Source organism: Ischnura elegans, chromosome 8, assembly GCF_921293095.1.
Source record: "Ischnura elegans chromosome 8, ioIscEleg1.1, whole genome shotgun sequence".
Taxonomy (NCBI): Eukaryota; Metazoa; Arthropoda; class Insecta; order Odonata; family Coenagrionidae; genus Ischnura; species Ischnura elegans.
Genome location: NC_060253.1, coordinates 60,893,664 through 60,921,635, shown reverse-complemented (window position 1 = coordinate 60,921,635; position 27,972 = coordinate 60,893,664). Strand labels below are relative to the sequence as shown.

General features: G+C 36.4%; 1 protein-coding gene across 1 annotated transcript; it reads left to right on the top strand.

Annotated features, from left to right (window-relative positions):
- The first annotated feature begins 267 nt into the window (after positions 1 to 267).
- Positions 268 to 27,778, top strand: LOC124164420 (ATP-dependent DNA helicase PIF2-like). Its single transcript, XM_046541745.1, has 2 exons — positions 268 to 1,587; positions 27,569 to 27,778. The coding sequence occupies exons 1-2, from the start codon at positions 268 to 270 to the stop codon at positions 27,776 to 27,778; spliced, it is 1,530 nt and encodes a 509-aa protein (XP_046397701.1).
- The last annotated feature ends 194 nt before the right edge of the window (positions 27,779 to 27,972 follow it).

The window sequence follows — 27,972 nt, the reverse complement described above, 5'->3', positions numbered from 1 at the left end:
GAATTCACGCCGTTGACGTTGATAGATTTTTACGAACAGTACGTAGTGGACACGACCGCTAAGCCAGGGAGCATTCCTTTCGACGATGGAAATCATTTCATCAGCAAGCGACAGCGTGGAAGCAGCGTAGCTCGAATTCGGTGGCTCTCCCCCACGCTGGGGGAATTGTTTTTTCTGAGAATGCTCCTGGCGCGATTCCCGTGTAGAAATTACGAGGAGTTGCGCACCGTAGACGCCGTTACCTACGGATCCTTTCAAGAAGCGGCAATGGCAAGAGGGTTGCTCGACGAACTAGACGAATACGGACACGCGCTAGAAGAGGCTGCGACTTTTAAGACGGGAAGAGCCCTGCGACAACTCTTCTTCGCCGTAATTATGTTTGGTGCTCCCGCAGCCGTTCTTTGGGAAAGATTCAAGGGCCCCCTGAGCGAGGACTACTCGGGACGTTTAGACGAAAGAGCGGCCTATCATCACGCCCTATGCGATATAGATCACATGCTTCGTCCTCACGGAAGATGTTTGAGGGACATGGGTCTTCCTGAGGTCGAAGACGTAACTACGGAACTCGGTCGAGAAGAGGTACGATGGAATCCCGAGGACGCCGCCAGGGCAGTTGAGGAGTGGCGTCCCAAGCTGACCGAGGAACAGCTTAGCGTTGTCGACGCCGTAATCACCGCCGTTAGGAATGTTCAGATAAGGGATAGAGTATTTTTTATTGATGGGCCAAGCGGGACGGGGAAAACCGTGGTTTTAAATCACCTGACGGCTAGGATGCGTGCTGAGGGCGCCATCGTGTTATGCACAGCCTCAACGGGAATAGCTGCTTTGAATCACCAAGGGGGTATCACCGCGCATTCAATGTTTCAATTACCGCTAGAGACGGACGACCCCAATGCACCATGCGGCATTACCGGGGGGAGCCAGAGGGCCGAACTTATACGTAGGGCTTCGTTAATCATTTGGGATGAGGCGCCCATGTCACATAAAAACACAATACACATTCTAGAGCGATCATTGAGGGATATTTGTCAGGTGGAAGCGGCGTTCGGGGGGAAAGTTGTAGTGCTAGCCGGCGATTTCAGACAAATACCGCCTATTATTCCAGATGGGTCAAAGACCGACATAATCGACGCTTCCCTTAAGTCATCCGAATTATGGCCTATAATCATTAAGAAAAAACTTCGTTCCATTCTTCGCTCTCGAGACGATCGTGCGTACTCAAAGTTTGTTCTTGCTGTCGGGGAAGATAGAGTCCCAACCGTAGCCATGGGGGAATATCAAACCATTCCTCTCGGTAGTATTTCATTCACCGCATCATTGCAGGAGCTGATAGATTTCGTGTATCCCGCTGATGTTTTAAGTAATCCAGCCCTATGCTGTAACCGCGCCATTCTGTCGGGGACTAATCATAACATCTCGGAAATAAATAGATTCGTATTGGACATGATACCGGGAGAAATTGTTCGCCTGTGCAGCGCCGATAGCACACCACCGTGCGCGGGGGCGGTGGATAACACATTAATACATACGGACGTTCTCAACGCTATAAGTCACTCGGGTGTCCCTGATCACATTTTAGAGTTGAAGGTTGGCTGCGTGGCCATATTGATTAGAAACATCAGCTTTGAAGATCGTTTAGTTAACGGGACGAAAGTTATCGTAGAGAAAATATCCCGGCGATTCATTGAAGCTAGAATTCCGAATGCGACAGACACGGTAATGATCCCTAGAATACCTTTTAAATTTGCCGTTTCAAATTCAGGGATAGAAATGATCCGTAAACAATTTCCTTTGAAAGTGGCGTACGGAGTCACTATAAATAAGTCTCAAGGCCAGACCCTGGAAAAAGTAGGCGTCGATTTGCGGAGCGATGTATTTTCTCACGGTCAGTTGTACGTTGCTCTAGGCCGCGTTAGATCAGTGAACGACGTGAAAGTCTTAGTAACCGAAAACAGAGTAAGTAATGACAGGGCCCATACAATGAATATCGTTATGAAAGAACTATTAGATACATGAACACGATAGTTACGTTAGCCCGGGAAAAACATGTAATTTTTGAAAAAGTTCACTCGAATAGAAACAACAACGACGCTAACATTTTATGGTCACGGTGACTATTTCCTCGCGTAATTCACGTTTTAAAAATGCTTTTTACAGAAATAATATAGAATTCAAGTAATCGGGAACCGGTGTCCATGAAGGTGTCGCAGTAAATGAATGCCAATGAAAATTTATTCATTCCTGGCAAAGACCAAAGTAGTATTGTTTTCTCCCATGGGAAATAGTATATAGCCTTGGGAAGGTCTCGAAGAGCAGAAGACAGAAGTAAAAATTTTTGTAATTGAAGAAAGAACATTGAAAGAGTGCCCTCATTCTGCCCGCATCATCATTGAAGATTTCGTACGAGAAAAAAGAAGACTATTCACCTGCGTATTCACTATCCGGATCCATAAACATGCGCTGCGCTGAGTTGTGTAGGATTGCTACGAGAAGTACGAGAATGCCTTCCATGTCTACGCTTTGAGGTGCTTAGGGTGACCTTATCCTCGCTCGAAAGAGTTGGTCACCAAGAAGATTGTAGAGTAGGGACATGTGAAGGCCGAGTACTGGCCATAGGGTTAGGGTATGTGATGACCCTACGTGCCTTCCATCGTAATCGTTCTATATTTTACGGAGACCCTTTAGGACGCTGTGAAACGGCTGGTCTCCGGCGTAGGGGGGAGAAGGCACCACGGGTGTTTCCACCGCAGAGAGAGAGAGAGTAATCCAAGAAGTTTGAAGACTAGGGAAATGGAGGGGATTAGTTTCGTAATTCGTAGGTAGAAACAGTAGTCGTTTTAATTTAAAAAATACAAAAACCCAAAAAAATGAAAAAACTAAAATACAAAAATAGTATATTAATTTTTTAGTATTGCATGTTGTTTCATCAAAATGTACTTTGTTTTTCCATCACATTATTTCATTATTTCCGTATAACTTCGAAAACTTCGAAGTTCCGCATGACTGGAGGTCAATTTTTTTTAACTCACTATGAAGAAATAGTGATTTATGCATGTTAGGGAAACAAAAACCATAACTACAAATAAATTTAAAACGGTAGAACAGATAATTAATAGTTTTAGTGTAGAAAATGTATTAGTACACCATATGATGTATGTCGACTCTTTCATAAGAAGCACCTAGCATGATATATTAATGCATGTGCTCCAAGAGGAGGTTCTTTGGAGTACGGTGTTATTAATTTTATTTACATTTTATCAACTAACTTATCCCCGGTATGAGTTATGTAATATGATTTTGACGTTAACTGAAATGCGTGGAGGTTCCGCATTGCTGGTGGGGAATACATATTTATTCAGAACAAGAATGATTATAATTTTATGCATGTAATAAAAAAGGAAAAAAATTAAAATTTCTTACACAGGACTGTGGAGTTGTGTTATCACGTGGATGAGTAAAGAATTCTGCTGCAATATTTGATTGTATCTATCTTATCATGAATGTTAATCAGCAAAGTATGTTTAGGGTAATGGGGCCTGTTTCGAAGGCGTCTTAATTATGGTGGCAGTAGGGCGTCAATGATTGGGGATTCTGCCAGTTGGTGAAACAGAAGGGGTCCGCAATCATTGGCGCGATGGACCGGCCATCGGCATTCATATTAATTTGTTTGAATGCTGGAAACGGGTTCCTAACGAGCTGTTTGTGGTACCTCACGGGTCAGCATGGAAAACCACAGTAAACGGAAAGAATATCTAATGAAGAAGCAGGATCAATTTCAACAATTTTAAAGTTATTGGTGCTACCGGTTTCGCTGGTACCAATATATTTTAAATTGTGAACATTGCTCAGCTTCTTCATTATGTTCCATTTCCACTCCATTTCGCCTAAAACCTAAGATTATCTTCGAAAGAATTTCTGTCTAAAAAAACGAATTCGATCATATACATAGAATCTGCAAGGTATATTATTATGTATTCAAGTCTTACTATATTTGCCATTTCTTACTTGAGATAGTTGTATTTGAACCATATCCATAAATATATGTGTGTCCGAACCCCCCTTAACAATTAATTACCTCAAAATGGATCCTTTAAACATTTTCAGCGTGTCTTACGATACACATTCAGTTTTTCCCATCCGTTTCAGTGACTTCTTATGTGAATAGTTGAATGGCTTATGGACTCAATACTGGATCTCATATGACACTACCATGTCCAAAATACCTTTTACACACCTGCTTGATATATTCAAGCATCATCGACTCGTTAACGTCCCTATAATAGCTGCGATTTGATTCACTGATTGTGTGATTGATACAAATTAGCAGCCAAAACTGTGATAGGTGTGGGTATATGGAATATTGGACGTAAAAGTAAAAAAAAATTCATCGGGAGGAAAAATCTGAAAAGTTGAAAAAGTCGATTAGTTTTCGAGATATATCGACTTGAATTAACATGGGAGCCTTATGGGACTAAAACTTTTTCACTTTTATTATGTATTTTTAAATATGTGAGGAACATGAGATTCCCTTGGTATAAACTAGATTTTTTGGTTGATTTTTTGGTGTGGTTGTCAATGCGATAAATTAATATTTAGTATTTTTTATGATTTTTTGAAAGTGCCCCATGCTTTTCTTATGGCACTACGTTAGGATTTTTTTTGACCAACTTGCAATCATCACAGGACAAATTCCTTGAAACGCAAGATACTAGATTTTTTGGTTGATTTTTTGGCTATCTCGAAATTTTCATATGTCGAAACAATTCCGAGGAATAAACGATTTCGACTTCCCATTGTAGAGGTGGTCGAATTTTCAATCTTGGATTTCGGCGTTGAGACATGTGCCATATGAAAATTTGGAATCTTTAAGAAAAACCGTTAGAGGGTTCTCCGAACCCTCACGTTTGAGCTTACTTTCGCCGTAACCCTCTTGGTTAATTCATAATTAAATTCCGAAAAATGTCCTGCAAGCGAAAAATCATTGTCGCCATTTTTTTGTGGAGCATGCAATCTTGAATATCTTAGCAACCGTTTAAGCTAGAGGAATGAAATTTTCAGAGTAATAATATTATTAAAATGGTCAAGTTTTGCAATGATGACCATTCCGCTCGATCGATTCATGTGCGAGTTATATCGATACGAATCTCCTTGGATACGCTTTAATCGCTAATAACTTTTTTATTAATCAAGTTTTGAACATGAATGTCTTACAAAATACGACTGAAAATGTCATTCATCCGACAAAAGTTAAATCAGGCGAATCGATTGATTAGACTCGAAGTTATGATCGATACAAGGTTGTATTCGATTGAGCCATTTTTTGGGCTTATTTACATAGTTACGGAAATAAAAATTTTAACAATATGTAAGGAAAAAAATGAATTATGCGCACACATAAATAATTTAGATGAATTATGTTTCCTACTGAAGATACATCGATTTGAATTTATATCTTTTTGTATTAGGCCCCCGTAAGAAATACACGCATCCCGTCCAATTACGTCACCAATATAAGAACATAGGCTAAATTTTGAAAGCGGGGATATTAGAGAAGGCAGGGATAAGGGAGTGACCATAGAAGTGATATCAATAGGATTGCGGATTTTACAGTACAGATGTCAGCAGTGTCTAATGTACGATTCGATTAGTATAGCAAATACGCAAATTGGCATAACTTGATAAGTATATACGTTGGACCAATGAAACTTGGTAAACAGGTACATCTTGGTATTCCTCACGATACTCTATGGTAGTATGTTTTGTATTCAGTCTCACGTTCGATATATATCGAATCTACTTTTTCTTCAAATATGTCGAATTGCTATAACATATAGGATTTTACATCTAGGGACATAGTTGACCAGGAATTTTAAAGAAGTTACCCATACACTGGACGTTAAACCAATAGCATTGCGGATTTTACAGTACAGATGTCAGTATGATCGAAAAATCGATTCGATTATTATAGCAAATACGTAAATGGGCATAACTTCCATAGATTTACCGTTGGATCAATGAAATTTAGTGATTGGGTACATATTGGTATTCCTCACGATGTCCAATGAAAATTTGTTTTGTACGTAGTCTCACATTCGATATATATCGAATCTACTTTTTCTTCAAATGTATCGAATTGCTATAACATGTAGGATTTTACATCCAAGGACATAATTTACTAGGGATTAAATAGTAGATACCCATTGACTGGATTTTAAACCAATAGCTTTGCGGATTTTACAGTACAGATGTCAGTATGATCGAAAAATCGATTCGATTATTATAGCAAATACGTAAATGAGCATAACTTCCATAGATTTACCGTTGGATCAATGAAATTTGGTGATTGGGTACATATTGGTATTCCTCACGATGCCCAATGAAAATTTGTTCTGTACGGAGTCTCACATTCGATATATATCGAATCTACTTTTTCTTAAAATGTATCGAATTGCTATAACATGTAGGATTTTACATCCAAGGTCATAGTTTACTAGGGATTAAATAGTAGATACCCATTGACTGGATTTTAAACCAATAGCCTTGCGGATTTTACAGTACAGATGTCAGTATGATCGAAAAATCGATTCGATTATTATAGCAAATACGTAAATGGGCATAACTTCAACAGATTTAACGTTGGATCAATGAAATTTGGTGAATGGGTACATATTGGTATTCCTCACGATGCCCAATGAAAATTTGTTCTGTACGGAGTCTCACATTCGATATATATCGAATCTACTTTTTTTTAAAGTATATCGAATTGCTATAACATGTAGGATTTTACATCCACAGGCATAGTTGACCAGGTATTAAATAGTAGATACCCATAGACTGAAAATTTAACCAATGGGATTGCGGACTTTACCGTACAGATGTCAGTATGATCGAAAAATCGATTCGATTATTATAGCATATACACAAATTGGTATAACTTGAAAAGTATACCCGTTGGACCAATGAAATTTGGCGAATGTGCACATCTTGGTAATACTCACACTGCCCAACAGAAATATGCTTTGTATGTTGTCTAACGTGCGATATATATCGAATATGCTTTTTCTTCAAATATATCGAACCGCTTTAACATATAGGATTTTACATCCAAGGGCATAGTTGGCCAGGTATTATATAGTAGACACACAGACTGAAAATTAAACCAATAGCATTGCGGATTTTACAGTACAGATGGCAGTGTAATCGCAAGATCGATTCGATTATTCTATCAAATACGCAAATTTGCAAAACTTGATTAGTTTATACGTTGGACCAATGAAATTTGGCAAATGGGTACATCTTGGTATTCCTCACAATGCCGAAATGAAACATATTTTGTGTATAGTCTCACGTTCGGTATTAATCGAATCTACTTTTTCTTAAAATATATCGTATTGCTATAACATATAGGATTTTACATCCAAGGACATAGTTGACCAATATAATTATGTGGAAGATAGCCATTGACTGTAAGTTAAATCAGTAGCATTGCGGATTCAACAATACAAATGCCAGTATAATCGAAGAATGGATTCGATTATTATAACAAATACATAACATTGGCACAAGTTGAATAGTGTATCCGTTGGACCAATTAAATTTGGTGCTTGGTACATCTTGGTATTACTCACAATTCCCAAAGGTTATATGTTTTGCATGTAGTCTCACGATTGATGCATATCGAATATGCTTTTTCTTAAAATATATCGAATCGTTATAACATAGGATTTTGCATGCACGTACATAGTCGACCAGGAATTTTAGTGTTGATGATCAAAGATTGGAAGGTAAATCAATCGGATTGCGTATTTTCAATGCACGTGTCAGTATACTTGATAATTCGATACGATTATGATAGCAAATATGCCAAATCTTTTTTGCAAATTGGAATATCTAGAGAATAACTATTTTTTAAGAACAAAGAAATTAGAGGAATCGTTACAATTCAGTATTTTACAAACTGCATTATGGACATTCGTTTTGCAAGTGGAATATCTATATATATTTATCTAAAGAATCTGCGTTGTATTTTCAAGAGTGGCTTATCAAAATGCTTATGGACTTTAACAGTTGAAAAATAACCACATAATCAACACTCTCTTGAAATTTTTAAAACCTTATTCCGATTATGTGTCAATGGTTAACTTAATGGATCAAAGAATCAATTATCCGTCAAATAAAATCATATTGAAAATAACAAATATTTCTATCAGTGAAAAATTTAGTTCCTTACCCTTTCAAAAAACGGCGGGGAAATTTTTGAATATGAAACCACTTATGGGCACATGACTCGAAAATATGTGACACAACTATGTTTCCACCCCCCCTAATTACCCGCTTGATGAATTCAAGCGCCCAATCGACTCGTTACATATATAAAAGCTGCAATGTCATTGATCACTTATTCATTGATACAAATTCACAGCCCAAACTACCGGGTCGATCGAGTTGAAATTTTCGGCGGTTAAACTAAAAAAAAATTCATCGGGAGGAAAAATCTCAAAATTCCGAAAAGGGCGATACTTTTCGATATATATCGAGTTGAATTAACATGGCAGCCTTATGGGACTAAAACTCTTTCCTTAATTACGACTAAACTTGGCATCTCAGGGTAATCGTCTCCCATTGACGTAAACTAGATTTTTTGGTCTATTTTTTGGTACCTTCGTTTTTCGTCGAACTCTTTCGATCACTGTCGAAATAATTTTTGAAAATCGACAATGCTTTTCTTATGGACCAACTTTGGAATTTTTTTTTACCCACTTGCAAGAGTAGTGGGACCGTCGCCGCCTAATACAATTTATCTAATTTTTTACCTGATTTTTTGCCTATCTCGGAATTTTCGTATGTCGAATAGATTCCGAGTTATTAGCATTATCGAAATAACATTGTCGAGATAGGACGATCGATAAATATCGATTTGAGAGCTGGCGCTTCAAAATTAGGCTATTCAGCTCAAAAAAGCATGCCTACAAACGTACCTTCGGTACGTCCAGGTTTTCATTTTTATTTAGATTTCGTAATATTTAACGAGTTATTTCATTCCGAATTTTTCCCAAATTATTTTCTTGAGCCCGCGGCAATCGCCGCCATTCCTCGCCGCCAAACGGGCGGTGGTCGGTGCCCGTAAGATATACACGCATTTCCCTATCTCATACGTGCATGTATACGGATGAAATTTGGAGAGGGCTAACATGGTTATGATCCCAGTAAAGCCTCACCGCCTAACTTTTTTGAGTATTGATTTTTTCATTACGTATTCGGTATCGCATATGCAACAGTCATTTGTTATATATACGGATTTCCCATTGACATTGGCCATAGGCTTAGAAGGTGAATTTACTGCTATGGTGTAATGGAAAAGAGCATAACTTCCAAAGTATTTCACCTAGGCCTATGAAATTTGGCAAATAGGTACATCATTGTATTGTTATTATGACCATATAAATTTAAGTCCAATACTCGCCATCACTTTCGATATATATCGAACCTACGTTTTCTTTAATTCTATCGAATGTTAATAACTAATTGGAATACTCATCTCCGGGGGAAAGTTGTGCCGGCATTACATGTACAACGACCAACCAATTGTAAAGAAAATAGATGACATGGATATTTCAGAGAACTGGTGTAAGTATAATCGAATTTTCGATTCGATTATTATAACTAAAATGAATATTGACATAACTTTATCAGTATTTGCGCTAGATGAATGAAATTTGGTAAATTGGTACATATTGGTATTGCTCATAATTCAATGGGGAAATTTGTTTTGTATGTAGTCCCATATTCGATAAATATCGAATCTGCGTTTTCTTAAAATATATCGAATTGCTATAACACATACGATTTGGCATCCACGGGCATATGTGCGATGGTAATAGATAGTGGATGACCATAGAATGATTTTCGAATCAATAGCTATGAGTATTTTGCCGTACAGATGTCAGTGTTATCGAACGTTCGATTCGATTATAATAAGAAATAGGAATATTGACATAACTTGGGAAGTATTTGAGGTAGATGAATGAAGTTTGGTAAATGGGTAGATATTGGTATTTGGCATCATGCACAGGGGATATACGTTTTGTATTTTGTCTCACATTCGATATATATCGAATCTGCGTTTTCTTAAAATATATGGAATTGCTATAACACATACGATTTGGCATCCACGGGCATATGCGCGATGGTAATAGATAATGGATGAACATAGATTGAATTTCGAATCAATAGCTTTGAGCATTTTGCCGCACATATGTCAGTGTAATCGAACGTTCGATTCGATTATAATAAGAAATAGGAATATTGACATAACTTGAGAAGTGTTTGAGGTGGATGAATGAAATTTGGTAAATGGGTACATATTGGTATTTGGCGTAATGAACAGTGGATATACGTTTTGTATGTCGTCTCACATTCGATATATATCGAACCTGCTTTTTCTTCAAATGTATCGAATTGCTATACTACGTAAAAATTAAGCATCCACGGGCATAGTTGTGATTGAAATAGATAGTGGATCACCATAGAATGAAATTCGAAGAAATAAATATGAGAATTTTACCATACAGATGTCATTATATTCGAAGTTCGATTCGATTATTATATGAAATACGAATATTGACATAATTTAAGAATTATTTGAGATACATGAATGACATTTTGTGAATGGGTACATATTAGTATTTCTCATAACGCACAGGGGAAATACGTTTTGTATGTCGTCTCACATTCGATATATATCGAATCTGCTTTTCATTAAAATATATCGAATTGCTATATCACATAGTATTTTGCATCCACGGGCATAGTTGTGATGATAATAGATATTTGATGACCATAGAACGCAACTTTAATCAATAGCAATGAGTATTTCACTGTACCGATGTCAGTATAATCGTAAGTTCGATTCGGTTAATATCGCAAATACAAATATTGATATAACTTGATAAGTATTTCAGGTAGATCAAAGAAATTTGGTAAATGGGTACATGTTGGTAATTCTTATTATGCCAAGGGGAAATACGTTTTGTATGTTGCCTCACATTCGATATATATCGAATCTTCGTTTCCTTAAAATGTATCGATTTGCTATACCACGTAGGTTTTGGCATCCACGGGCATAGTTGAGAAGGTGAGAGATAGTGGATGACCATAGAATGAATATTAATCAATATCTCTGAGCATTTTACTTTTAGTATGCAAGTATAATCGAAATATCGATTCGATTATTATAAAAAATACGAATATTGACATAACTTGAAAAGTATTTGAGGTAGATGAATGAAATTTGGTAAATGAGTAAATATTGGTATTCTTCAAAATGCACATAGGACATATGCTTTGTATTTAGTCTGTCATTCGATATATATCGAAAATGCGATTACTTAAGGTGTATCACATTGCTTTACAACATAATATTTTGTATCCACGGGCATATTTGAGAAGGATTATAGATAATGGATTAATGTAATGAATCCGTATGGATATAATGATGAAAGTTAGAATAGATTTGCGTATTTTTCAATACAGATGTCACTTTATTCATAAGTTCGATTCGATTATTGTAGCAAATATGCAAATTGACATATCTTCATAACTATTTCAGTTAGAGGTATTAAATTTCGTGTGTGAGTACATATTAGTATTCCACTTGCTGTCAAATCGAAGTTAATGAAGATTATGGGCTAAGTTCCAATTAATATCAAATATGAATTTTCATAAAATTAATCGACTGGCTTTACCTTTGACATGGTGAATTTCTCCAACTTTTCTACAACTTATGGACCCAAGACAAAACTACTTATGACACCACCATATCTCCTTACCCACCACGACACGCTTGAAGAATTCAAGCATTATATACTCGTTGCATAATATAAAGCTGCAAATTCATTGATGACTTATTCATTGATACAAATTCACAGCCCAAACTGCCGGGCCGATCGAGTTGAAATTTTCGGTGGTATAACTAAAAAAAAAAATCATCGGGAGGAAAAATCTCAAATTTCCGAAAAGTGAGATACTTTTCGATATATATCGAGTTGAATTAACATGGCAGCCTTATGGGACTAAAACTCTTTCCCTAATAACGTCGCAAAAAAAACTCCTAGAGACATTATCTCCCATTGACGTAAACTAGATTTTTTGGTTAATTTTTTAATATCTTAGTAATTCGTCGATCTCTTTCGATCACTGTCGAAATAATTTTTGAAAATCGACAATGCTTTTCTTATGGACCAACTTTGGAATTTTTTTTGACCCTATTGCAAAAGTAGTAGGACCGTCGCCGCCTAATACAATTTATCTAATTTTTTACCTGATTTTTTGGCCATCTCGGAATTTTCGTATGTCGAATAGATTCCGAGTTATTAGCATTATCGAAATAACATTGTCGAGATAGGACGATCGATAAATATCGATTTGAGAGCTGGCGCTTCAAAATTAGGCTATTCAGCTCAAAAAAGCATGCCTACAAACGTACCTCCGGTACGTCCAGGTTTTCATTTTTATTTAGATTTCGTAATATTTAACGAGTTATTTCATTCCGAAATTTTCCCAAATTATTTTCTTGAGCCCGCGGCAATCGCCGCCATTCCTCCCCGCCAAGCGGGCGGTGGTCGGTCTCCGGAAGAAATACACGCATTTCCCTATCCCATTCATGTATTTATGCGGGTGAAATTTGCGGAGGGCTGACAGGACTATACCCAGTAAAGCCTCACGGCATAACTTTTTAAAGTATTGATTTTTTCATTACGAAACCAGTATCGCATAGGCGAAACTCATTTGTTATGTATACGGATTTTGCATTGACATGGGCCCATGCTTTAGAAGGTGACTTTGCTGCTATGGTGAAACGGAAATGCGCATAACTTCCAAAGTATTTCACCTAAGCCTATGAAATTTGGCGAAACGGTACATCATTGTATTGTGCATTTGACCATCTAAAATGTAGTCCAGTACTGGTCATTACTTTCGATATGTATCGAAACAACGTTTTCTTGGATTTTATCGAAAGCTAATAACTTATTGGAATACTCATCTCCGGGGATAGTTGTGCCGGCATAACATGTGAACCGACCAACCAATGGAAAAAAAACAAATGACATGCGTATTTCCGAGAACCTATGTCAGTATAATCGAATTATTCGATTCGATTATTTTAACTAATATGAATATTGAGATAACTTGACAAGTTTTTGTGGTAGATGAATGAAATTTGGTAAATTGGTACATATTGGTATTCCTCATAATGGAATGTGGAAATATGTTTTGCATGTAGTCCCATATTCGATATATATCGAATCTGCGTTTTCTTAAAATATATCGAATTGCTATAACACATACGATTCGGCATCCACGGGCATATGTGCGATAATAAGAGATATTAGATGACCAAAGAATGAATTTAAAATCAAAAGCTATGAGCATTTTGCCGTACAGATGTCAGTGTAATCGAATGTTCGATTCGATTATAATAAGAAATAGGAATATGGACATAACTTGAGTAGTATTTCACGTAGGTGAATGAAATTTGGTAAATGGGTAGATATTGGTATTTGGCATAATGCACATGGGATATACGTTTTGTATTTTGTCTCACATTCGATATATATCGAATCTGCGTTTTCTTAAAATATATCGAATTGCTATAACACATACGATTTGGCATCCACGGGCATATTTGCGATGGTAATAGATAATGGATGACCATAGAATGAATTTCGAATCAATAGCTATGAGCATTTTGCCGTACAGATGTCAGTGCAATCGAACGTTCGATTCGATTATAATAAGAAATAGGAATATTGACATAACTTGAGAAGTATTTGAAGTGGATGAATGAAAATTGGTATCTGGATACATATTGGTATTTAGCATAATTCATAGGGTATAAACATTTTGTATGTCGTCTCACAGTCGATATATATCGAATCTGCGTTTTCTTCAAATGTATCGAATTGCTTTACTGCGTAGAAATTAAGCATCCACGGGCATAGTTGTGATGGTAGTAGATAGTGGATGACCATAGAATGATATCCGAATTATTGCCATGAGAGTTTTACCATACAGATGTCAGTACAATCGAAGTTCAATTCGATTATTATATTCAATACGAATATTGACATAACTTGAGAAATATTTGAGGAAGATGAATGAAATTTGGTAAATGGGTACATATTGGTAATTCACATAACGCACAGGGGAAATACGCTTTGTATGTCGTCTCACATTCGATATATATCGAATCCGCTTTTCATTAAAATGTATCGAATTGCTTTATCACATAATATTTAGTATCCACGGGCAAAGTTGAGAAGGTCATATACAGTTGATGAAAAGAATGAATGGAAATGTATAATATGATGAAAGTATGAAGAGATTCGCTTTTTTCTCAATACAGATGTCACTTTATTCATTAGTTCGAATCGATTATGGTAGCAAATATTAAAATTGACATATTTCTTTAACTATTTCAGTTAGAGGTATGAAATTTCAGGTGTGAATACATATTAGTATTTCACTTACTGTTGAATAGAAATTAATGAAGATAATTGGCTTACTTTCAAAGTATATCAAATATGCGTTTTCATAAAATATATCGTATAACTTTAACTTGGTGTGATGGAATTTTCTAAGTTTTTACTAACTTATGGACCCCGGACTAGGCTACTTCTGACACTACTCTACCTCCATACCCTTCACTAACACGCTTGAAGAATTGGTAAGAGATAGTGGATGACAAAAGAATGAATTTCGAATCAATAGCTATGAGCATTTTGCCGTAAAGATGTCAGTGTTATCGAACGTTCGATTCGATTTTAATAAGAAATAGGCATATTGACATAACTTGAGAAGTATTTGAAGTAGATGAATGAAAATTGGTAAATGGGTACATATTGGTATTTGGCATAATGCACTTGGGATATACGTTTAATATGTCGTCTCACATTCGATATATATCGAATCTGCGTTTTCTTAAAATATATCGAATTGCTATAATACATGGGATTTAACATCGACGGGCAAAGTTGAGCAGGAATATTATAGTGTAAGACCACATAATGAAATTTGAATCAGTAGCGTTGCGCATTTTACTGTTTTTGTGTGAGTATAATCGAAAGTTCGATTCGATTATTATAGGAAATACGTATATTGACATAACATAGTAGAAATTTGAGGTAAATGAATGAAATTTGAATAATGGGTACATATTGGTATTCCTCATAATGCAGATGGGAAAAATGTTCTATGTGTAGTCCCACATTCGATATATATCGAATCCACCTTTCCTTAAAATATATCGAATTGCTATAACAGATACGTTTTAGCATCAACGGGCATAGTTGTTATGGTAAAAGATAGTTGATGACGATATTATGAAATTCCAATCAGTAGCTATGAGATATGTGCCGTACAGATGTCAGTATTATCGAATGTTCGATTCGATTATTATAACAAACACGAATATTGAAATAACTTGAGAAATATTTGACGTAGATGAATGAAATTTTGTAAATGGGTAATTATTGATATTTCACTTGATGCAAAGTGCAAATACATGTTGCATGTGGTATAACATTCGATATATATCGAATCTTCGTTTCCTTAGAATATATCGAATTGCTGTAGCACTTACAATTTGGCATCCACAGGCATAGTTGAATTGGTAAAAGATAGTGTATATCTTTTGAATTAAATTGTAACCGAAAGCTATGAGCATTATGCTGTGCCGTTGACAGTATAATCGAAATTTTGATTCGTTTATTATAACAAATACGAATATTGAAATAACTTGATAGGTATTTGAGGCAGATGAATAAGATTTGGTAAATAGCTTAATAAAGGTAATCCTCATAATGCAAAGGGGGAAAAAGTTTTTTTTATGTAGTCTCACCTTCGATATATATCGAATCTGCGTTTCCTTAAAATGTATCGTATTGCTATACGACGTAGAAATTAGCGTCCACGAGCATAGTTTAGAAGTTTATTGATAGTGGATGGATAGAAAGAATAGAAATGGGTGACATAATGAAAATATGAAATGATATGCGTATTTTTTATACAGATGTATCTTTACTCATAAGTACGATTCCATTGTTGTAGCAAATAATCAAATTCACATATCTTCATAACTATTTCAGCTAGAACAATGATATTTTTAGTGTGGGTACGTGTTAGTATTCCACTTACCTCCCAATAGAAATCAATGAAGATAATTGGCTTACTGTCGATATATATATAATCTGCGTTTTCATAATTTACGTCCAATAACTTCAATTTGACGTGGTGGAATTTTTGAACATTTTACCAACTTATGGACCGAGGACTAGGCTACATATGACACCATATTATCTCTTTACCTTTTGAGTACACGCTTGAAGAATTCAAGCATTATATACTCGTTATATATTTAAAGCTGGAAATTCATTAAAATTGCGTGATTGACCATAATTAGTAGCCCAAACTACCGGGCCGATCGAGCTGAGATTTTTTGTGGTAAAACTAAAAAAATATTCATCGGGAGAAAAAATCTGAAAATGCCAAAAAGTGCGATACTTTTCGAGATATATCGATCTACTTTAACATGGGCTCTTATGGAAAAAAAATAAATTCGCGATATGACCGACTAAATATCGCCGCACGCGGACGAGATCCAAATGGGAAACATTAGTTTTTTGACCGATTTTTTTGACATGCGAAAAAAGCACCTAGGTCGAACCGTTTTCGAGATATCGATTTACACGCGTTCTTATGTGATTTCGATTTGAGAGCTGGCGAACGAAACTTAAGCTATGTAGCTCGCGAAGATGTTGGCACAAGCCTAACTATTCGTTAGACTTTGGGTTTTCTTTTTTAATTCGGTATTGTAATAGTTTATGAATTATTTCATTTTGAAATTTTCCCTAATTATTTTTTTGGCTTCCCGGCGATCGCCGCCATTCCTCCCCGCCAAACGGCTTGAGGTCGGACTCGGTAAGAAAGACACGCATCGCCTCATAGGAGGGAGCATGGCAGTAGACGGGAGAAATACGATAAGTATGGGACGATACCCAATCAACCATCGCGGTCCATTCTTCGAAATGCATTGCTCTTTTGTTTTCAAATTATTATCTTAGGCCTCATGCACCATGGGTGGGTATATGAGTTTGATATAAGGGCCGCCATTGCCTGTTCGCCTAACCTATGCTGCCATTGAAAAACGCGAATTTGCACTACTTGGTTGGTATTACAGGTAGACCAATGAAATTTGCAGGAATGGTACATCTTGGTATTCTTCACGGAGCAATGTTAAACATACTACTGCTGGTGGGCTAACCTTCGATATATATCGAATCTACGTTTTATTGTATTTTATCGAATGCTAATAAGTACTTGGAATATGCATAAATGGGGACAGATTAGCCAGCCTAACATTGAGAAAGACCAAGAAATGGAATATCAACCAATGAAATTGCGTATTTCAGAGTTCCAGGGTTAGCATAATCGAAAGTTCGATACGATGATTATACCAAATACGTAAAATAGCATAACTTCTTAAATATTTTTGATAGACCGATAAAATTTGGTTATTTGGTACATCATAGTATTCCTCATAATTCACTGAAAAAATATAATTTGTATGTAGTCTCATATTCGATATATATCGATTCTTCGTTTTCTTAAAATGTATCGAATTGCTATAACACATAGTATATAGCATCGAAGGGGTAAGTTGAGGTGGTATTAAATAGTTGATGAGCGTAAAAAGAATTCTGAATCATTAGAATTGCGCATTTCACCATACAAGTGTCAGTGTAATCGAAAGTTCGATTCGATTATTATACCAAATAAGTAAATTGGCATAACTTGATAAGTATTTTCGTTACACCAACGAAATTTGGTAAATGTGTACATCTTGGTATTTCTCATGAAGTACACTGGGAATAAGTACTGTATGTAGTCTCACATTCGATATATATCGAATCTGCGTTTTCCAAAAATATATCGAATTGCTATAATACTTAGGATTTAACATCCACGGGCAAAGTTGAGGAGGAATATTGTAGTGTAAGACCACAGAATGCAATTTGAATCAGTAGCATTGCGCATTTTACTATACAGGTGTCAGTATAATCGAAAGTTCAATTCGATTTTTATAGCAAATGCGAATATTGGTATAATTTAATAAGTATTACTGTTAGACCAATGAAATTTGGTGAATTGATACATCTTGGTATTACACATAATGTGTTGCGTAAATATGTTTACTATGTAGTCTCCTATTCGATATATATCGAATCTGCGTTTTCTTAATATATATCGAATTGCTATAATACATGGGATTTAACATCCACGGGCAAAGTTGAGGGGGAATATTATAGTGTAAGACCACGGAAGGTAATTTGAATCAGTAGCATTGCGCATTTTACTGTACAGGTGTCAGTATAATCGAAAGTTCGATTCGATTATTTTACCAAATACGTAAATTGCCATAACTTAATAAGTAATACTGTTATACCAATGAAATTTGGTGAATTGATACATCTTGGTATTACACATAATGTGTTGTGTAAATATGTTTACTATGTAGTCTCATATTCGATATATATCGAATCTGCGTTTTCTTAATATATATCGAATTGCTATAATACATGGGATTTAACATCCACGGGCAAAGTTGAGGGGGAATATTATAGTGTAAGACCACGGAAGGTAATTTGAATCAGTAGCATTGCGCATTTTACTGTACAGGTGTCAGTATAATCGAAAGTTCGATTCGATTATTTTACCAAATACGTAAATTGCCATAACTTAATAAGTATTACTGTTAGACCAATGAAATTTGGTGAATTGATACATCTTGGTATTACACATAATGTGTTGTGTAAATATGTTTACACTGTAGTCTCACATTCGATATATAACGAATCTGCTTTTTCACAATTTATATCGAATAGCTATAACATATAGGATTTTACACCCACGGGCATTCTTGACCAGGAATTATATAGTAGATGACCATAGACTGGATATAAAAAAATGTCATTGCGGATTTTACATTACAGATGTCAGTATAATCGAAAGATCGAATCGATTATTGTAGCAAATACGCAAATTGGCATAACTGGATTAGTATATACGTTGGACCAATGAAAATTGGTGAATGGGTACATCTTGGTATTCCTCACATTGCCCAATGGAAATATGTTTTGCATGTAGTCTCACATTCGATACATATCGAATCTGCTTTTTCACAAATTATATCGAATAGCTATAACATTTAGGATTTTACACCCACGGGCATTGTTGACCAGCAATTATATAGAAGATGACCATGGCGTGGAAATAAAATCAATATCGTTGCGGATTTTACAGTGCAGATGTCAGTATAATCGAAAGATCGATTCGATTATTATAGCAAATACGTTAATTGGCATAACTTCAATTGTGTTTCCGTTGGAGCAATGAAATTTGGTGAATGGGTACATCTTGGGATTCCTCACAATGCCCAATTGAAATATTGTTTGTGTTTAGTCTCACGTTCGATATATATCGAATCTACTTTTTCTTAAAATATGTCGAATTGCTATAACATATAGGATTTTATATCCAAGGACATAGTTGACCAGGAAATATAGAGAAGATTTCTATTAACTGGAATTAAAATCTACGGCATTGCGGATATTACAGTGCAGATAGCAGTTTTATCGAAAGATCGATTCGATAATTGTAGCAAATACGCGAATTGGCATAACATGATTAGTATTTACGTTGGACCAATGAAATTTGGTGAATGTGTACATCTTGGTCTTCCTCACAATGCCCAATGGAAATATGCTTTGCGTGTAGTCTCACGATCTATATATATTGAATATGCTTTTTTTTTAAATATATCGAATCGTTATTACATACAGGATTTTCTATCCACGTACATAGTTGACCAGGAATTTTAGGGTTGATGATCGAAGACTGGAACAGGATTGCGAATTTTCAATACACGTGTCAGTATACTTGATAATTCGATACGATAATGATAGCAAATATGCCAAAGCAATTTTTTTCAAATTGGAATATCTTGAGAATAACTATTTTTTAGTACCAAAGAAATTTGGGGAATCGTTACAATTTAGTATTTTACACACAGCATTATGGACATATGTTTTGCGAGTGGTATATCTTTATATATATTTATCTAAGGAATCTGCGTTTCATTTTCAAGTTTCGCTTATCACAACGCTTTTGGACTTTAAGAGTTGAAAAATAACCACAAAATCATCACTGTCTTGAAATTTTAAAAACCTTATTCCAATTATGTCTCAGTGCTAAACTTAGCCTATTCAAATAATGAACTATCCGTCAAATGAAATCATATTGAAAATAAGAAATAATTTTAAAAGTAAACAATTAAGTTCCTTACCCTTTCAAAAACCGGCAGGGAAATTTTTGAATATTTTAAACACTTATGGACACAATACTCGACAACACGTGACACAACAATGTTCCCACCCTCCTAATTACCCGCTTGAAGAATTCAAGCACCCAATCGACTCGTTATGTATTAAAGCAGCGTTGCTTGACAGTTCCAGGTAATATTAAGGACATAAGGATATCATCCAACAATACGAATTCGCTCATCTGGCAGTAGCCGGAGTATAAACGCTCATCTCCAATTCTACAAGCTTCGGAGGTCAGCGTTTATGCTCCGCGTTTATTTTAGTTTATGTTTCAATTTAATCACCACGGAAGCCTCCATAATAATATTATCAATTGATATTTAAAGTCGCGGCACCTAAAAGAATGTATGCCAGCGTAACAGCGTACTACTTGAATTACTTAATTTTTCCAGCTCTGAAGGGAAGAATGGGCACGGAGAGTTTGATTAAGACAAATAAATTGTATTCACAGGTTTTCAGTTAATGATCAAAACTGATAATAAATTTGGAAGAATCTTGACTGGGCTACAGTTCCGACAGATAAATAGCTGCCGTAAATTCCAGAAAAAAAAAATTTTTCGCCTGAATGGTGAGGGAAGGCTAGTTGGTCATCTCTAGGATGCAGTCGTCTACTTATAAAAATATTATGCACGGGGCGATTGTATTTGTAAAGGGCGTAATTTTGGGCAGGGAGGCGAGATTTCTCCTGAGAAACGAGGAAAAAATTAAGTACCGTAAATTGAATAACTTCAATGACTCAAGCGTGTGGGAATGGCCACGGCATGAACTAATACTCTTTCACCCTCAATACCGGTTCTTCTTCAGGTTCAGGTTTAATTCTTAATACAGGTTCACCCGGGTAATAACATATAATGAGCTATCCTACCTAAAATTTGTCTTGACCCCTCACACTATCATCCATTCCATTGTCAGCAGTTATTGATAAGCACTATTAGCTACGGTACAAATCCAAATGGGCAGAATCGCCCAAATAAATTTGAAAAATATGCCGCGCCTACTATAACACCTGCAATGGAATATAATTATTTGCGTAAGGCAGTCTCGACACAGGTGCTTGTACCTTTGGGGCTACCTAAAGCTCCGAGTTATTTTTTCTTAAATAATGTAAACAGTGATGGAGTGAATATATTATATTATTATACATTATTATTATAAATTTTCATATTTCATATAAACGTTTATAATATTTGTGTATCTCGTGACAAGAAAAATTAATCTTTCCTAACACCGAGGGGAAGGCAGTGCGTGACAAGGGCCATTGTTACCGGCTGCTTTTACCGATAGGCGCTCATCCCCTCGCGCAAAAAATAGAAATCGTTCAAAAATGAACGAAAATTTGTGAACGATTGATAATGTATATACATAGATACGAAAGGTCAGCCAATGACAAAAATTTCAAAATTCGCACTGCCCGGGCAACCGTTGCTTAGAAAATATTGCTTAAGTAAAAATAAAATAGCAATCGTTTTAATTGCGGGAGACGTATGAAACTCAACATTCATGCCATATGAGCCTAACTCCATGACATATGTAAAGTTAGTAATGCGTGATTAACATTTTCTAATGTTCAAAGTTGAGGTTTACTTAGAAAGGATTTACAGCAATCGGTAATTTCTTATTTTGTGCGCTCACCGTGCAATGTAACAAGAAAATCAATGGTTTCTATAGCATGAAGATGTGATAAAGGGTATAGGGTTTATAAGCGCCGGAAATTTGCGGAATAAAGACGTACGAATTAGTAGACCTTCTTTCATCCCTTTTTAACGGTCATAAAATTTACGGAATACGGATTTAACCACCTTCCTAGGTGAGAGGAAGCGACAATATCGAGGACTAAATGCTCGCTTAGACCGGTAACCATCCATGGAAAGCCACATGGGAGAGACAATTGGAGTAGGCAAGGCTAGAGGGTCGAGGGTGGTGGCTTGTTGAATGAGCCCACTTTCCTTAAAGACTGGACTGCACCCCAGGGTGCTTAGGAGTCCCGGGCGCCACGGGTGGTTATTCCCATCACGCGCCGTCAGTGTTCCGGCACAAACATCGCAAGGTCGTAGGGGGCGAAGATATACCCTCCCCATCCTGGGTCATGGGAATGCCGTCCCAGGTGGGGTCATCATGACTGTTTGAATAACGATGTCTCCACGGGCGGTGGATGAAGCTAAGGTCTACCTATTAATCCATTCATTATTTCATTCAAGTCCTTCCGCAAATTCACGCGAATTCTGGTGGTAAATAATAATTGTATCACGTCCAAAAGTTCCAAATACGTACTGTTTTCGTGGAGGATGAATCTCTCCCTATTAGTCGCTCGTATTTCCGTCTTTTTTTGCGTCGATTTATTCGTTTAAAAATTATATTTTAATCGTGAAATTTTCTGGCTGTATAGAGTAACCCTTTGTCTGCCTGTATCTAAAATTTTAAAACTATGAATATAGTGATTAGGCATGGAGTGAGCTCTACCATAACTTATCGAAACAAAACTTAGGGTCGAATCCCTTAGCAATATACTGACAGCCAAAAGAAGACATTAGGGTTCAAGGAGTTTTTTTTTTCAATTGAGCCACCGTAGCCATCGTAAACTCTTGATTGATGCACAGTTCATCACTGCATGCTGGACAAATAAAAACTTCGGCGGAATGCAGTATGCATCCATATGTTATCCGGAATATAAGTCTCAGTGCAAAAAATTATATTGTAGGTGTGCATGCTCGCAAGATCATTTTCAAGGTTAAAAGGACGCATTACTCCCAATTGACCGGAAATATTTTTCCAAGAATAACTCGCTTATAATTTGAATAGAGATGGTAGAGGTAAGAGAAGCCTCATGAAAACCTTGATAATGAGACGGAACAGCCTTAGATATAGTTTTAACTTCCTTACCATATCTTGGTCAATAAAGTTGTTCCCTCCGATATATCAGATACAATGGCCTGATGAAGAAAATCGTCGTAGGGGAAGTAAATGACATGAACGGAAAAGGAAGACCTCAAATGAAATATATGGAACAGTTAATGAAGGATTTGAAAGTGAATAAATACGTAGATGTGATAAGATTAGCTGATATGAGAATTGATTGGAGAGCTGCTTCCAACAAATCTTAGGATTGTTGACCAGTGATGATAATGATGAGGGCTTGAAATATCTATTCTAGTAGATGTCTGTTCATAATTTCTGAATCATTTTATAAATTATGAGAAAAGTTTTAATCTTTAAAAAGCGAAAAAATTGTGACTAAAGTATATTTATAAACCATGAAAATCTCAAAAATGATAGCAATTTTTTCAGACGAATGGTGCGTCACCAAAACACTGCTCGAGCATAGTAAGTGCGGAAGTTGTCTCGCGACCGACTTTGTTTGAGAGTTGGTTTGTTTCGGCCACTTGATCAAAAACAAAATTTTGAATTTCCAAGTTTGTTTGAGACATTGTATTGCAACAAATAAGTCTGATAAAAGTTATTCCAGCATTTCAGGAATTGACATGGTAAAACTATCCTTCACTACTATATGGCCTTCCTTTTCCTCCCAGAAAAATACTCATTCACCGAATACATACGGATACTTACAACCATGACATTGCCATAAAGAACATTCTATTCTTCATTCTATTTTCTTAGCCTTGAGAAAAGTAAATACAAGAATCCACTGAAATAAATGATTTGGGTTCAGTTTGCAGACTTCAATATTAGTCTGTTAGTTAATAATAATGGCAAATTCATCGAATGCAATAAATATTTATAAAATCTTGGTTGTCACTGACTGTCAAAAAATACTGTCATTGGGGTGCACATATTGCGAATATATGGCAGAGCCTTTGTGCTATGTCATGTGTGAAACCCAAGATCACCACAAAGGCAAAGGGAAAGCGATATGCAAGAAAATTTGAGCTATATCCTAGCAGTGAAAGCAGCCAAAAAGGTGATGTGTTGAACCATGGAATAAGGCTCAATATAACGATACACTAGATGAAAACGTAAATACAGCAAAAATGACGCATTTTGTTGCTTTAGCTACCGGTTCCCCAAAGACTCCTCTCGTTTCCATGGCTTCCCGCTGCCCGAATCCATGCATTAACTCTGCATCAGTACTCCAAAAATGCTTTTAGCGGAAAAATCATTCAATTATGCGCATGCACAACCACGGGGAATCCCAATTCCACTCTCCACCTTAAGTTGATGCAGTTTTGTGCAAACCGAGTGCTACTTCACCACATGAAAGGAACTGCGCATAATTTTTCCACCACACCTCACAAATTAAAAAAAAACCACAGCCCCTTTTTCGCCGAGAAAAATAATTATTGACGCTGAAACACTTTGAACAATAACGCCTCTTCCTGGTTTCAACATAATTCCATTACTTACGAACTTCAACCGTTGGTGTATTGAACTTTGCACCCGTGCGCGTGGCTGCGTACAAAGTCACTTTTTCCTACAATGCTTTCCAATACTTGCATTGTATAATGCTACGTTTGAGTTTGGATATCTTGAGAGCTTCAATTTTTTTCGCCTTTAGTTTGAAAGTGCAGAAAGAATTCATATTCGAATTACAAAGCTATGAAAATATGTAGACGGCAAAGTATTGGAGGTAATGAATTTAAGAACGCGTGATCAAAAAATAATAATAAATGGAAATAAAATTAATTCTCCAGGGCCGTACTCTTTGGTGGGTAGATGGGGGTGAGAAGATAATTGGAGCAAATCTGCGAGGTGCGTGAGTGAGTTTCGCGTTTGTACAATATGTTAGTGTTTTATCTTGTTTTCGTTCATTACTCCCCTTGTTAGCATTATATCTTCTCACCCCCATCTGCCCACCAAAGAGTACGGCCCTGAGGAATTAATTTTCTTTCAACTGTTTAACGGCCGTAGTTCGTTCAATCACTTATAATAATAATAAATATCATAGTACAGAATTTGCCTGGAAACAAAATGTAATTTTACCAAGATGCGAACCCAGATCCATTTGCGGGTCGAGTAGGCTTCAACTAGCATTATCGAGTGGGCATGCTGGGAATAAATTTGCTGTGGGGTCTATCAGAATTGCTTCACTTATCTCAAATTAACACATATGTTTGCAATTTAAATTAATGCTTATTAATGCAACGATAATTAGGTAGATCAATTAAGAATTGAAGCTGAGGTCTTCTAAAATATAACGAAAGGTAATTGGAAAGTCGGAATTTCAAAATTTTATTCACTTTTCAATGAAAAGTGAAAGGCACTGCGTGAATATGACTAACTAAATTTGCATGAGGATGGCTATCGGGGAACGGTAAAGGTTCCACGTTCACGGGGGAACAAAACTATACGATCGACATGATTACATCCAGCACCGTAGATTCTGATCATCGAGGTGACCCCAAATACTTATTGAATGTAATTTGCAGAATATCTTGCACTCGAATACTTATAATTTTGTGACTATTCTGGTGTGTCTTGCGATGGCGAATTAAATTGGGTTTGTAGCCTAAATCTTCAAAATATACATTTCCTAACACATTTTCACTGCTTTTTCCTCAAACTCTTATTTTTACCCATGATAGCCATGTTTGGAGGTGTACAAAAATTAACGCATGGCCAAAACTTTGAGTTCCTATTCTCGGAAACTAGGGAATGGCGCATTTATACACAATGTCAGCATTTTTATCGTTGCTGCACTTCATAATTACGGCAGATTTTTTGGTTAAGAATCCATGCTTTTTCACGATGAACACCCGACAGCGTTAGCACAGCTATAATCCCAATGCAAGAGTAATATCTCTTTGAGAACGAAAATATGAAGAAAACTCCATAAACTAACCATCTTAGTGGATAAAACACATCAGCATAAGACGCTGCATTTATTTTAATGCAAAACGTATGTGGATTACTCAGTGTAAACTGTCAAAAATGTAATTTTCTAGTGAATTCGTGGAGAATTTTTATCTACAATTGACTTTTGGTGAAACTGTGAACGTATTCTGACATCGGGAAACAAAAAATTAAAAAAATTACCTACTTCCATATTCTGATTACTTTACTACATGAACGTTGATTTTTAGTCATTTTATATTGATGGGATATTTTCAAAAAGACTTAAAATTGGTGACCATATCCAAAAACAAACTAGTTAGAGGGTATCGGCATCTTATCTCACGTATGACATACGAATTTTCCAACCTAGCTAATAACCTCATGTGCTTACAAGTCTCAGCGTTCCACGGACATTTTCGCTACTAAATGATACCTATCGAAGTTAAAAAGATAAGTTTTCAAATAAGAGAATCCGTAGCAAAGCACGAGAATATTGTAGAGTCGGACTAATAATCCTGGCCATATTACGGCCAAAATAAAAAATCACACCCGAATAAATTAGCTGCACCTGCGTCCGATACAATCGTGGCTGCGCACAGTGGTCCAAAATCGGAAAAAGCCGGAAAAAATTCAAAAATAGCGTTTTTTGAGGTAGAGACTTGAAACTTGACGTGTATGCCCAAAAATAATTGGTAATCATGAAAAAATAAGTTATTTTTCATAGATCTCATCCGTTGCTAAGATACAGGGGACGAACACGACCAAATTTCCAAAAACACGCCCGATCTCATGTTTCTTCGAAAAATTTATAAGTAAAACTGCTGGTAGAGTTTTTGAAGGATTTTAATGAAGTATAAACACTATATTCCAGCAAAATGGTACTTTATCTACATTTGCATGATTTTGAAATATTTTAGTTGATATCAATGTGGTGTAATGACGTAAAATGGTGACTCCATTTTATGGCAAAACCTTACGTAAAGTAGACATTATCTTTAGTTTGAGAAATTATAGTTCTCTAATTTTTACTGAGAGTATTTAGTAGAGATAGCTTAGAATATAAAGAAAAAAACTTGGAAAAAAGTTTCCGGCTGAAAAAAGTAACGCAATATTTCGATCGCGCTCCACGTCCCTACTCCGCGACGCGGAGGCTTAGAGACTCGGTGATACCGAAGGATATGTCATGTTGTTTGGAACTTGAGATGAGAGCGGGCGTGTTTTTGGAAATTTGGTCGTGTCTATGAAAAATGACTTATTTTTTCATAATCATCAATAATTTTTAGAGCATATAAGTCAAGTTTCAAGTCTCTACCTCAAAAAACGCTATTTTTGACTTCTGTTAGGCTTTTTCCGATTTTGGACCACTGTGCGGCGTGGTGAACAGCAAGAACGGATGTGATGACGCTTGTAGGTCTAGTCAGCTACCTAGTTGGGAGGGGCGCTGGGTTCGGGGTCGCACGGCTGAGAGGGCGGAAGGAGGTGCAGTAATGGCAGGAGAGCGGGAGATGTCTGAGGGAGCCGAGTTGAATGGGCCGCCGCGTCGCCCCACTTGATGAAATCTCAGAAAGCGAATCACGCGCTTTGGTGTCACCTCGGATGAAGGCCATGTGCCAGCGAGGTACTCGGTGACTTCCGTCTGTAGGGCTGCCCGAATGAGGTGGTAAGTTAGGGACACGAATATTACAAAAGTGGATCCTCAAGCGGGTCTCTAAAGTTGTTGTCACCCATCGCGCATTTGAACGGGTTT